General features: G+C 40.0%; 1 protein-coding gene across 3 annotated transcripts in view; it reads right to left on the bottom strand.

Annotated features, from left to right (window-relative positions):
* Nucleotides 1-14390, bottom strand: part of pde1a (phosphodiesterase 1A, calmodulin-dependent) — a 143465-nt gene that overhangs the window by 27698 nt on the left and 101377 nt on the right. Inside the window, exon 1 of one of the 3 annotated variants that reach the window (XM_064327313.1) lies at nucleotides 2132-2633. The exons of the other annotated variants lie outside the window; for them this stretch is intronic. Within the exon in view, the coding sequence (XP_064183383.1) occupies nucleotides 2132-2184 (53 nt within the window). The 5' untranslated portion in view covers nucleotides 2185-2633. Of the gene's footprint in view, nucleotides 1-2131; nucleotides 2634-14390 lie in introns of those variants that run through there. 3 annotated transcript variants of the gene reach the window in all.

Raw genomic sequence — 14390 nt, 5'->3', positions numbered from 1 at the left:
ATTTGTAGTAGTAGTAATTTTTGTAGTAATACAGTAGTAATACCCACTACTGTATTTACAAATCAGATAATATCGGTAATTCAGAGAATCAAACTAGATTGAAAAATTTGTCTTATTTTAAACATGTTCAGAATGCTTATTATCAAATCTATTAAAAGCATACAATAAAGAGCTGTCTTGTGTTAATAACCTTTGAAGGGATGTACGTTCCACTTCTGAATGATACTCATATGATGAGTAATAACATGGTATTATTTTTTACAGTAATATCAAGGTTTTAATGTGATCCTGTCTGTAAGGTGTCATAGCACTGTATTGTATGCCAGAGAAGAGTTTCTACCATGCCAAAAAAGTGCAAAGCCCGGTGACTGAATAAATTAAAAGTTAATAGATCGCAGCTTATCAAAATGAATCAAATACCATGAATCAGCCACTGATTAACAACAATCAAACTGCAGACATTTGGCATAATGAGTGCATTCAAAGTCTTTTCCATCTGACACTTGATCCCCGGTAGTTCAGTAGATGTGTAGTGTGGGAAAAGTCACTGATTTTCAGGTGAATGCATGCACTTCAGCCACACAATTTCTGGAGTGTAGGTGTGGGCAATTTTTATTTTCAAAAAAAAATTTGTTAAAAGTATTTTTTCTTTTTTTCTTTGCGGGAACTTATCATGACAGTGCTCCTTACCACGATTTATCATTTGAAAGCATATTGCTGCAGAGGCTTCTGTCAAACTGAAACTTGAAATTAGCTCTTTTCCAGCAAATTTGTATTGGCACAAAAGCTAGAATTAAACTATCATTCTGCATGCAGACCCACTAAAGTCTTTTCAAATTGCTCTTCATAAAATTCCTAAAGACTTGCCACAATTTCCCACAATTTAAAGTTAGTAGAAACTTACATTCTTCATTCAACTTTGTTCAAGTTTTTGTCGTTAGTTCATGTGTTTTCGAAATGTCTGTTTGGATTATCAGGATCCCAAGCTCAAAAAAACATTGTGAACTGTTCTGGAACTCTGGTAAACACTTAACATTCATCGCACATTGATTCAGTCTCCGCTCCAGATTCGACTGTATCTTTGTTACCTTGCTCGCTGAGATGGTCTAAAGACTGTATAAAATGTTTATTTATTGCACCAGGCCATGCTGCCATGGTTTGATACAGAGCAGATGTCAGCCCGCTCCAACCAATGGGAATATAAGTGAAGCCTGGAATGTCACTTGTTATAAACAAAAGATAGCAAAAGGCCTCATTTCCTTTTCCAAGCACAGAGCCCTGCTTGCAAGTGCCAGAAAAATGTTATTCCCATGCAGTTTTCCCAGAAGGCTCATTTCAAATTTAGCCAGAGGGACCTCAGGGGGAATCTGGGGTGGAGGACACCCGATGGACCCTCCTGGAAAGATCAAGGGGAACTGCCCTCTTCTACACGTGGGGATGTTCTGTTTGTTTTCCAACAAAATGGCACCCAGATGAAACAGTTAGTCCCAAATTCCTCCTTCAGGAAAACATTTTCTTAAGATTTTTTTTTTTTAATCATCTCGACATGAAATATCTCCCACTTTCTCAACAAGGACAGGGCTGCTATGAAGCAGTAATGTTAAATGATCTGTTACGTGGCTGCCTGTAGGTTTAGCTGTTTTACATGTGAAACGGTCATTAGCAACCTGCCTGCCACACTAGGTCTGAGCAGTGAACTGCAACACAATGTTCCGCATCTAATGGCTGTTTACCACAACAGACGGAGACATTTACGGGCTACAGCCTGTTCCATTCCTTTGAAACACTGAGTACAAAAGTTAAGGGAGAGAGAGACTGAGCGAGTGAGCAGGGGAGAGAGAGAAGGGGAACAGAGCCCCTGAGACTTGAAATTGCGTTTTACAGAGCGCGCTCTAATTGTCATGCAAAAGCCTAATTATCGCACAAACAGGCACCTCTGCGAGCGCTATGATTGATATAACCCTTGACCCCTCATACCACTCTTTCTCATTCGTAGCTACACACTCGCACGTGCGTACACGCACACGCCCATGCCCACGCCACTCCCCCCTCCCCTGACACCCGCATACACACACGCAGGTGAGTGGAACAAAAAGGCGCGTAAAGAACCCTTGCCACTAGACCCTCTTACCTGAAGATGGGCCTGTGGAGAAGCTTCCTCTTGATACTGACATGCTCGTCCATTTAAAGTCCCGGGTCCGGATCCAAGAGGCTCAAACTGGCAGAGCGGCTACTGCTCAGTGCGCTGAAAGCACAGGGACTGGTCCTGCCCCCCTCTCTGACAGCCCAGTGAGAAAGGCCATAGAGGCCAGCCCGGAGACCAGCGCTCCTGCACTGTGAATGGAGAGCAGCGAGGAGAGAGAGGAGGCTCGCTGGCTGTCTGACTGCCACTCTCCCCTCTCCTCTCCCCGGGTTCAAACCCCGCTGGGCTCCCTGCTGTTAGCACTGGAGCTCCGCGACCGTCAGGCGAGATCCTTGCGCACCCCTCTTAGCCCCTCTTATCTCTCAGCTCCGGCGGAGAGAAAGTTTCTGAGCCGGCCTTAAACCGTCCCATGTGAGAGCGCTTCCCCCCCCCCTCTGTTTTTTGGGAGTTACTCTGTACACCGCCTAATGAAGATTGATAGGGCTGGTCTGAAAGGGCTGGCCCGACGTCAGACCGGCGGTAATTATTTCACAATCTGGCTTTTATTCAGCGCTGATGATGTGTGGATGAAGCTATGTGCGAGGAGCGAGAGCGGAGCTCGTCAGGTCTGGCAGCGCAGAGCAGAGTGCGCTGGGGCCCCGGGCACATTAATCAACAGGAGATTCGGGCGTCTGAGTTACACTAAGCAGAGGCCTGCGCTTCTCGCCCAGCTCAAGGGACCGCTAATAAACACGCCAATGCTGCATGAACCAAAACAACCAGCAGGGTCAATCCTCTTGAGGGGAAATAAGTACTCACTGACTATTTTTGAGATTTATTAGGAGAGGAAGTTCTCAAGAGACAAAAATGATTTGTAGTATTAAATGAATGTCAAGAATTGAATGTTAATATATTAATAAGACCAGGTCAAAACCTGGCATATGGCTGGACCGGCCGACCAATGGTGTAACTTCATAACTCAGCCGACCAATGGTGTAACTTCATCACTCAGTCACTCAGTCACAGACATTCGCATTTATAGGGCTGGCCCCGCTGTTGCGGTCCAGCCAAAAATCAATAACAGCAGTATGCCTGCAATTCTATTTGAAGGACAAATATTTGTCAAGAAGAGTGGCAATACTTACAGTATATGTGTAAGTCACATTTAGGGGTGTGCAGATACAGCAGTATCTGCATCTGTTGAACCAACCAAATTATTCGCAGGGAGATGGGTGCCAACAAACTGTCGACTGCGGGAGCTGGGTGGGTGGGCGGGGGTGCCAAATACTGTTATTTAATAAAAAGACTTTACCGTGACTTTTACTTTTATCAAATTCTTGAGATCAATAATTAGTTTATATCATATCACAGCTGAGAGCTGATTAACAGGATGCTTTATGTAAGCGTTTCTCAGTCCTTGTTCTGGCAGCCCACTACCGTACGTGGGTTTTGCTCAATAATTAGGTGTGATTGAGGTTTCAATCAAGAACTGACCCACAATGCGCATTTATTGGCAGTTGTCTGCTACACATTTTCGTACATCATCAAATGGCGATGGAGCAGTGTTTGTGCAATGAAGTGTTTTTTAAAGAAATATTTTCCGCTTATACAGTACTAGTTTAGAGAAGCTATTTCAGCTGCACAAACAGTTGTTTAGTTAATTGGTCTTGGACCAATAGTTAGTTAACTCATGGGATGACTACCTGATCTTAATCAAATATCTTGAGTATAATAACAACTTTTTGAGGTACAAATTTAGGGAAAAGCTGAGAAAGAAAATCTAGTTTTATTGCTTTAGTCTAAAAAAAAGTCTATTACAAATTTCGCAAGTAGTGGCTGAAATATTGTCAGATTTAGATCAATATTGTGTTAAAAGCTTCATCAAACTGCATTTATTGAGCCCAACAGGAATTACAAACATCATTCATTCCAGTTTAGCAAGACAAACGCGTGAGAAACAGTGCTGTAGGCTGTAACATCCTCATTGGCAATATGTGCACTGAAAGTCCTCATTTATCTAATTCCAGCAGTTGTTTCTCCACAGAAATTGCACACTTCCTCCAATTCAGACTGTCTGTGGACATTCAGTTCTCAGGACCTCTGTCAATCACTCAAAAGCCCCATAAGCACAAACAATCATTACAAAGAATAACAGCAAAAATGGCAGTGTTTAGGTCTCCGGATAATTGGGCGATTGTCTTATCTGCCAAATAGCGGTGATCTCATTGGTCGATCAGCCATGAAGAATGCACTGTAATGTTCAGTCATCATCACCCAGTAAAACTCATTGAGAGGGGGTGAGCTGTTGTTTCCTTTGGCTAAGTAATGCCCCCATTAACTGTGCATACTGTATGTCCTCAGTTGGGGGAGCTTGGTTTCATCTGTCTGTGTCTGCACAGATTGGGGAAAGAGAGACTTCTTTGTACCCCTTCCGGGGACATTGCCATTCACTCAACTGAATGTGGCCAACAGTAGCCAAGTCACTATTTCATTCCTACCTCACAAGCCCACAGTCTATAAAACAGGTGGAAACAAAATCTGAAACGATTCACAGAGACTGGGGTAAACATTTACTCCTGGGGGAGTCTGCGGCCCATTTGAGCATCGGGCCCTGGGCAAGCGGAAGTTTCCGTTTCTGACACTTGTTGTCTGAGCAGGCCTCTTTTGCACTGGGACATAAGGAGAGACAATCAGACGCACTTTGGGCCCGAGCCAGTGGAGTATTTGTATTGGCTGTTCCACACAGAATCTCAGACCATATTTGGATGCCATTCTAATTGTTTTACAATGTGTTTTCCCAGTGTTTCTCTCTTGCTTGTTTCCATGCTAGCCAGAATGTTCTGCTTATTTACAGTAAAAACAAATACAATCATTTCATCAACTTATTGAATTAAAATGTTGCTTGTATCCTGCCTTTGTGTTTGGTAATTTAATGATAATGAAAAAATAAAGGCTTCATAGAGGGTACACTGCATCCATGCGCTTTTTTTTTATACGGGTCTATTTCTAGTGTTGACATTTCCTCTACAAGCCTGGGACATAATCTAGACTAAAACTTCCTGAAGAACTGCCTAACCTGCTTCCCCTTTCTGTTTAGTCCAACACTTTAACATAACAAATGTTGCCATGGCAAATGTCATTAGAATTGAGAAAATGATCAGATTCTGAAATTGTTGTGTTGTGCCAATTAAAAATCATGAGAAAAATGTTAAAAAAGCCTAAACATTTGTGAGGGTGGTACAGGCAAATCGTTAACGCCACATTAATGGTACTATGCAGCTAATTAGACTGTCTACATTGTAATAAGATTGGACTCTTGAAAGCACCCTAGAGATGTGAGTCATCTTTTTATGGGGTGCGATGAATGTTCCCTCACTCCTACCATGCTGATTACTGAAGCACAAGTGCTTCCTCTCACACTACACAGTGACTATGGAAAGAGGCAAATCCTCACAAAAAAACTTACAGAAGCGAGAAATGAGAAAGCTTGAAAAAGAGGGCTTCTGGTGCCTGAGATTGTGACTAATGTGACATTGGTGATTGTGAGATTGGCATATAGGGGAGCAATACAATCAAACATTTGATATGTTTTATGATATGCATCAAGTGCTTACTTGCATGACTGAGTATTCCAACTCATATCCTGTAAGCCCAGAATAGAATAGACTGTACTAGCAAGAGCTTTTCCTTATAGTGAATGACAAAGTACTAAACATGGTTGACTAAAAGTTCTTCCGTCTATCTTGGATCACTTCAGCACAACAAAAATAAAGTCCCATGAGTGTATCAATGAGCAGTTTCTGCATGGCGATTAATTAATTGTTTAGGAGGGTACACTATATCTCATGGGTACACATAATGCATACTGGATATAGGGCAAATATGCCCTGCGAGAGATTGGCGGCCTTAAGTACTGTATCAGTTAAGTGACACCTCAAAAATAATTTGTTTTTGAAAAATATAGAGAGCTCACTCCAGATGAATTTAAGTTCATCAAGTAAAAAAAGAAGAAGAAAGAATATTGAAAAATATTTATCCTTCAATATCTTGAATATCAAGACATGTAACTTTAATATCAAGTCACGTAACTTTACTTAGTTCAGATTTTTATTGGACGCTTTGTTGGGTTCCATTTTTCTTTTTCCGGCACAGTCGCTTTCTTTCTTAACATTGTATAACAAAAGCGACTAAAGGTCAGCAAATATTTCTGTGTGTCATTTAATAAACTAGTAGACAAAGATATGAAATGATAAATATATCCAAACATATCCAAATATAGCATGTTGTAAGTACTGTATCTAAACCTGTAAACACCCTGTCTAAACATGATGGTGTCAATACACAAATTGTATTTATGCAAATTCTGCATAATAATAACCACGAAGGTCCTGGGTTTGAATTTGCATGTTCTCCCCATGTTCTCTGCGTGAGTTTCCTCCAGTTACTCCGGTTCCCTCCCGAAGACATGCAGGTAGGCTAATCAGAGACCATAAATTTCCCATAGATCTGAGTGTGTGAGGGAATGGTGACTGAATGGTGTGTGTGCCCAGTGATAGATCGGTGACCTGCCCATGCTGTATTCCTGCCTCTGGCCCAGCACACACTGGGATAGGCTCTAGCACCCCCCGCAACCCTGACCAGGAATAAGCCGGAATATATCATGGAGGAATGGATAAAAGGGAAATTTCTTTTTTTCATTATAAGCATTTCTTTTTATTTTCAGCAGTAAATGTATTTTATTAAAGGCACATTCGAAACACTGCTTTAACAGTATATCATAACAATATCCACCATATTTATGAACTATCCTTTTCACATTTAAGCTGAGCTCCCAAGTGGTGCATCCTGTCAATGCACCGGCTATTCTGTCATGTATGTGCAGGACTCCCACAAACTTAAAAGGAACCGAAGCATGACTCTAACCTTATAACTCATCAGAAAGTGAAGCTTACAATGACCATATCACACCTTTACGTGAAACTGAGGAGAAACAGAGATGAGGGTGCGTAGCACAGTGCCACTGAGGCTGTGACAGGAAGCTTGCACATTACACAGTTCCACCAGTGTCACAACAAATTAGCATCAGGTTTACAACTTCAGGTCCCGCTAATGAGAGAATAAAAACAGACCTGTGCTGAATGATAATTTGCCATGCTGCTATTGAGCGGTTGGCTCTTTATTATTTTGCTGAAATTGGCCCCCCGTTACTTGACTGAGAGTACGCCAATCCATTGATGAACAATGGGCTGTTTTTTGGCATTTCACTGAAGTGTAGAAAGGTCTGCTGTTCCTCTCATTGGCAGGCATAGAAGGAAACACTCCACTGACTGAATTTGGCTCTCTGTCTTCAAAATGATGTCATGGAAAAAGGAGAAAAAATGTGTCTTATGGGTTGCCTTTTGTAGCCTCGCTCTTCAGTTGTATTAAATATCTCTGTGACTCAGCAGAGCTTTTAAGGTCCATTGCACAGGCTGCAGTTTTGTCTGTGAGAGAGACAACACCTTGCATTGTTTAGTCTTCCCCCTTGACTTTGTCTGCATGTTGAGGTAGAATTTGGGAGCAGAATCTGTTTTGTGCTGAACAATCTGTAGTCCTATATCTCTGGACAAGACTTGACCATTCTTAGTTTCCCAGTGAGGGGTAATGACACATAAAATTTATTTTACAATTGTTTATTTTTCAGCTGTTACATATATGTGAGGCCTATAGAAAAAGTGCATAAAAAGAGCTGTACTTTATACAGTATATGGTGAAACAAACACTTGTCGAGAATATGTTGAAGGATGACTTATTTGACCATATCACTTTTTGCTCTTCTCTGTAGACTGATGCCTATGGTTTTTGCACCACTAAACTCTCAAATGTGCATTTGTCTTCGTAATGAGGGGTTTATGCACTGCAACCCTACTACAATATCTCTCTCTATGTAGTTGTTGATGGATGGATGGTTCTTGCTGACACAGATACAAATGCAGATGTTACTTTAGTCCCTGTTCCTACTGAAACACTAGCCACTAGCCACATCTTTGTGACTGAAGCTCCTGCCATTCGTGCCCCAATAATGAACCCTCTTTCAAAGTCACCTAGATCTTTTCCTCTTGCCATCTTGATCCAAAATCAACAGGTCACAAACACACTTCCAAAGGCGGGCGTGGATGTGTCAGGGACTACTGTCCACAGAAGTCTTCCCAAACAGAATTACAGAAACTACACTGCAAGATGCAAGCCACGAGTTAGCCACAAAACAGGATGTCCAAGTTACAGTTTGCTAAAAAGTACCTAAAAGAGTTCTGAAAAATGTCTTGTGGACAGATAAGACCAAGATTGAGTTGTATTAGAGTGATGGCAAGAGCAAAGTGTGGAGGCCTAAATGAACTGTCCAAGATTCAAAGCACCCCCACCTCGCCCCCTCATCCATGAAACATGGTGGTGGGGGTGTTATGGTTTGGGCATATATGGCTACCACAGGTACTGACTCACTTGTCTTCATTGATGATGTACTTGCTTGCTCATAGCAGCAGCAGGATGAATGGGACAGGTGTTTGGGGGGTTTTCTTAATTATTGTGAGAACTGTAGTGGTCTTCCTTGGTCTACCAGGCCCTTTGAGATTACTGAGCTCACAAATGCTCTTTTTCTTTCTTAATGATGTTTCAAATGGTTGATTTTGATAAGCCTAAGTTTTAGCCTATGTATCTGATTGTGACGACCGCAGAGCGAGTCACAAGACCAATTCACCCCATTTATCATACATTTCCAAGTACATTTATACATATAATTTAAAATAACTCACCACATTTACTTTCGTTTTACTAAGTGAGTGCATGCACTTAGTTTAACGTTAAGTTTACCATAATGTAATTGTTTTGCTGTTTGTTTGTTTTACCTGCGTTTAATTTTCATTTCTGCAGACGGGTCGGCCACAAAAGGGGTTGCAGGCAGAAACAAGGAACATTTATTTGGTTCCTAGTGGGAGGGCCGATCAGTCCACTGCATCCATGGCCCAAGGGGACCATAGGACCCACTGTCATCTTAAAATTATTATTAAAATGTTTTTCTTTTTCTTCTTTTAAAAGTATTAGTCAACAAATTCAATACAAATGTTAACTATTATATGTATATTTTGTTGTAATTCCTCAAATACCTGTAATAGCTATTTTACATATTTGTGTCACCCCTTTTTTCTGTTTTTTGGTGCTGGACAACATGATATAAATATGAGTATTTTTGGCCCCTGGGTCTGTCTTGTTTTTGGGGCGCCAAGGTGTGAAACTGTTCACCAAAGGTTGAATAATTGCTAATCTGCTGTAGTTTAGACCTCTGTATTTTAAGAGGCAAGAGCAGATCTATAGACATTTTTGTTATTTAAGCATTTGATGCTTCTTTTGTTTTTTTTTCTTATTATTTTTATTACACGTTGGGTTTTTTTCCCTTGTTGGTTTGAGACATTTTTTGTGGTCAACCTGTGTTGGGAACAATAAACCCCTAACTTTTGCACCGCTACTTCTGTGTCTGCGCCCTTCTCTGGTTCGTCCATTACACTGATGATTTTGTTTTTCATATTTCTCCGCCTCATAATGGCTTCCTTGACTTCCATCAGCACAACTCTGGTCCTGACTCCGAAGGCAATCAAAAGCCTAGAATCAAGACTAGATACAGAGAGCTCTCTTATACTTGCACTAAAGAAGCAATTGAACACATCTGACTAATCAAAAACACCTGTGAAACCATTTGTCTCGAACATTATGGTACCCTGAAATGGAGGAGGGCTATGTATAAAAAGTGATGTTATTTCTACATGGCGAAACCAAAATTATTTAATAAAATACTCTTTAATAAAAAGCTTGGAATTGTTTGATAACAAATGCAAGTACAGAGCCAAATCAAGAAAAAATGTGGCTTTGTCCCAAAGATTATGGAGATCACTTTATATACACACACAGTGTTTATCAGGGTATTTTTGTATTTGTAATATTTGTACAGAGAATAAGTAGTGTCAATGACTGTAATAGTATTTCTCAATATTATTTGAAACAAATGCCACTTTGCATGTTTAGGCAGAGAGAGATCCTGTTTCTTACGAAGCTTATAAATACCTTTTATTCTATTAAAAGAGTGTAAAACTTACAACTGGCCATTTGATATAGATAAAACGGGTCTTCTGATGATCCGTTTACAAAATATGAAAAAGAGCTCTGTTTTTGAAAGAGGACTAGACTTTACTGATGGTGTTCAATAATTATATGTCCCTAATTTCATGTGTGCAGCAGTGACAAATATATATCACCTCAGCTTCAGAGATGCATAACGAAATCACGGTTTGGATCTTTTCCCAAATCGTTTAATTTCACAGAGCCCCTAAGTCAATCACAGTATTGAATGTAGGACAGTTGTAATTGCTTTGTGACACTCTCATTTTCCAGACACAGATGTTGAGTGTGGAACAGCCGCTCAGAGGGAATGAAAAAGCAGGCAGCCCCGAAGCAACCTACAGCAAAACTGCAGTTAAACAAATAATAAAATGGTAAATGTCGGAAGCCAACTGATAGCTTCGCACAGAAAGCTAATGCAAGGTGGAGCTGCTATTTACTTAATGCCACCTTCGGGAAATTCTTCAGAGAGAAACTTGCAAGGTGGAGCTGCTATTTACTTAATGCCACCTTCGGGAAATTCTTCAGAGAGAAACTGTGTCCTAATTCTCAGTGATTATTACCTGTGTACTGTTGCAAGCCTAGCCCGCACTGTTCTGTACTTCTCTGGGTTGCTAAGCCCAGGCATTGGCTCCTCTCCAACTGATTGTGCACCTGCCAGCCAAAGACAGTAGCCAGCAACCATTACCCATTCCAACATCTACTTTTTATTGACAGTTTTCAAGTACTGCAGCTCTGACTGGCCTTCAACAAGCAGGGCAAGATAAGGATAATAAAGAGGCCTGCCTGATAAAAATAATGTTTTATAGACCTGGGAAGTGTTCCCAAAAAAATTGCAAAGCCTTTTATTGTGGAGAACTATTATTCCTCTTCTGAAAGAGCAGACTGTCTGGCAACACATAGTTTTGATTCTGTTGAGGACTTGAGGACTCAAACTGCAGTGCTTATTCCTTTCTGTTCACCCCACTTCATCAGCGAAATCATTTAGAGCATGGCAATCATCTTGAGATTCACTTCCCCTGTGTATTAGACAGGGGACTGAAGAGACTGAAACTACTCCTCTTTCAAAGACATGAAATTCTGTTAAGTCTCTCACAAATATAGACATGATTTTCAAAAAAAAAAAAGGTTAAGGGTTGTCAAGAAAGACATTCCATAAAGAATTTAAGGTCCTCATAAAAAAACTTCAGTTCAGAACAAATTCACCAGTGAATTTTGAAAGTCTAGGTCGGCTCTTTTCAGCGTTCACATCTTTTCATTAACATGTGGCAATGTGTGAAAGGCCCGAAACAAAGCTTATGAAGCTAATCCCTGAGTGGAGTGACTTCCCCACCATGTGAGTACTTATTGCACCCAGTTGCCTGGAAACAAGGTAGAAGCACAACCTCTAGGAGGGTGTGTGTGTGTGTGTGTGTGTGTGTGTGTGTGTATGTGTAGGTCAAGGACTGGAGCCTCTTCTTATTCAGCAACCTCGCCTCACCAACCCGTTGTATCTATTCAACGAATACTAACATTTCCAGCAACCTAAAATTCATATTTATCCAACAAATGTTTGCCTTTTTCCGAATTATTATGAGCCAGAACAAAAAAGTGTCATTTTTCTTTCACCAGTAAAGGTAAGTCAACAACGTTGTATTTCCAACATGCATTTATAAAAGAAAAAAACCCTATTTCGTAATGGAAGTTGCACACACTGATGGCTAGCTCATTAGCTAAATCCGCTAGTATTAATCATATACTACAGCCTATGCATTGATCTGAACAGGCTTCACTAGTTAGCCATATAGCTCACTAAGACAGCGGTAATATAAGACAATTTGGATACCACACATGAGATATAGATAGGCACTAATGTTGGACACTTCATGTGGAAAAGGTGACACTAGAACAGAGGAATTAATACAGCCCTAAACCAGTCTCTATGATATGGCTGACACTTCCTCCACAAAAATGAGAATCTTACTGTGCATTCAAATACTTGTGAAGATTAATTAGCAGATAGCCATTAAGCCATCTGAATTGAGACAAAGTAGTCTGTCTTTTTCCTAAATGCAGCTGGCCAAATATATATCATGATTATTCCTGGGCCTCAAACAGGACAAAGCGCAACATTTAGCCTGGCACAGATCTCCAGCAGTACTGCAGGAGGAGAACTATACAAACTGACAGTTTTCCAGGGGTCTCTGTGCACCCAGGTTAGACCATCTGACATAAAATGAGTCCCAAGTCAGTACCTGTTGGACAAGCATAGTTGTATTCTCCTGTGACTGGCTCCTCAGATAACCGATGAAGCACAACTCTGAGGCTTATCTCTAAGAGCATAGTTTTGGGGATGTCACTGTGAATTTTCAAATATGGCCACCTGACTGCCTGACACATTGCTTTTTTGAATTGTTTCAACATCTGGGAATTCCAGTGATCGATTCAGGAATGAAGCCTTAGATTATGTGACCAAAGGGATCTTGCTTTTAAGCCCAAAGATTACATTCAAATACCAAAGATAATGACAACTTCTCAGCCTAATTTCCAATCTTTTTGTTTTGGGTAACTGAAAGATAATGTTGAGAGCAACAACATATTCAGGCAAATCTTAAGTTGAACCCACTGTAGTTATTTATTTAGTTTGGATTGAACTGAATTCCAGTGTGCACAATTTTATTAAATGCTTCTTCAAACGGTGTCCAACTTTTTCTTAACAGTATAGTCAGGAGACTCCTTTACACATCTACAGCGCATCCACCAGGGAGAACTAAACAGCTACTCTTGACCTGTGCACTGTGGCAATCATTGTTTTAAAAGAAAAATGTGATAGAAAGTAAAATATGTGATGAATGAAGTTAAAAGTGTTTTAAAAGTGGTTTTTCAAGACAAATGAAAAAATTAGGAAATGCTAAAACAATTCACAAAACACATTAACAACTTAAAACACAACATTCCACAAAACAAAATAAATCTGAAACCGAGATATAATTTTGCAAACATAAAATAAATAAAATTACAGAAAACACAACAACCACTTAGGAACACAACAACATTTCATAAAACACATTCACAGTTAAGTAAACACATTTTCTTGAAACACACTCACAACTTAGAGAACACACATCAAACATCAAAACATAAAACAAAACAACATTTGTCAAAACAAATCAGTAAATGTGAAAACACAAGAAATATAACAGAAACAAATGAACATTTCACATAAACCAGAAAGGGTAGGTATAGGTAAGAGTTGCATGATCAGATGCATTTGTGGAAACAGCTACTGCAGCTAGACTAATGTGAATGCATATAGCACCAGTTTTGAGCAAGAAAAAGATCATATAATGTGCTGGAGCTTCTTAATAAAATGACACACTAACTGCTGAAAAGCAGTCAGTCCAGCCTATATTTAATAATAACATCTTAGTGCATTTGAGCAAGAATGCAGTTTACCTTGCACTGTTGTTTTGTCTGACCTGATCTCACAGTAATACCAGACTGGTCAGCACAAAATTGTACATTTTCCAAGCAGTATTTACCCCATACCCAAATGCTTAAACAGTTTGTTACATTTACAGAAATTACCTGCTGCTTGATCTCTTCAAGAATCTATCTGTGTGTTAGACCTAGCCAGCTCCTGTAGAATCCCAATTGTTTCACCAACATATATGTTTTTATTGATTCTGAAATGTAATGCAAATAATGAAATGCTACAGTAACTGTCAATTTTGCTATGGTTTATAAGGAGTTTTTCAGACACCCTATTTATGGGCATTTCCCATGCTATTCAGAGCTTAAATGAATACCTGTGTCTGATGAAGAATGTAATCCATTGGAAACAGAATAAATATCTTGATAGCAACCAACTTCACTGAATGTATTAAAATGATAAAATCCACTAGACACAATTTTGTATGAAGGGACCTATGAAACCAAGGACGTGCAATTGGTGGATCAGACTCCACATTCCTAAAGCATCCTTCATTTAATCTCCAGGCCTCAAAGATTTCTGTTTACGGCCATTTTTCTCAGCAGTGCTCCTCAATGCATTCACAAGAAAAATAGTCTCTTGTCTCCTGGGATATTAGCTTTCAATTTGGAGTGCTGATTTTGAGAATGCTTTGCGACACCCAGCTGT

The sequence above is a fragment of the Anguilla rostrata genome, chromosome 3 (assembly GCF_018555375.3).
Source record: "Anguilla rostrata isolate EN2019 chromosome 3, ASM1855537v3, whole genome shotgun sequence".
Taxonomy (NCBI): Eukaryota; Metazoa; Chordata; class Actinopteri; order Anguilliformes; family Anguillidae; genus Anguilla; species Anguilla rostrata.
The sequence above is the reverse complement of the archived record's forward strand: the minus strand, read 5'-3'. Positions and strand labels throughout refer to the sequence as shown.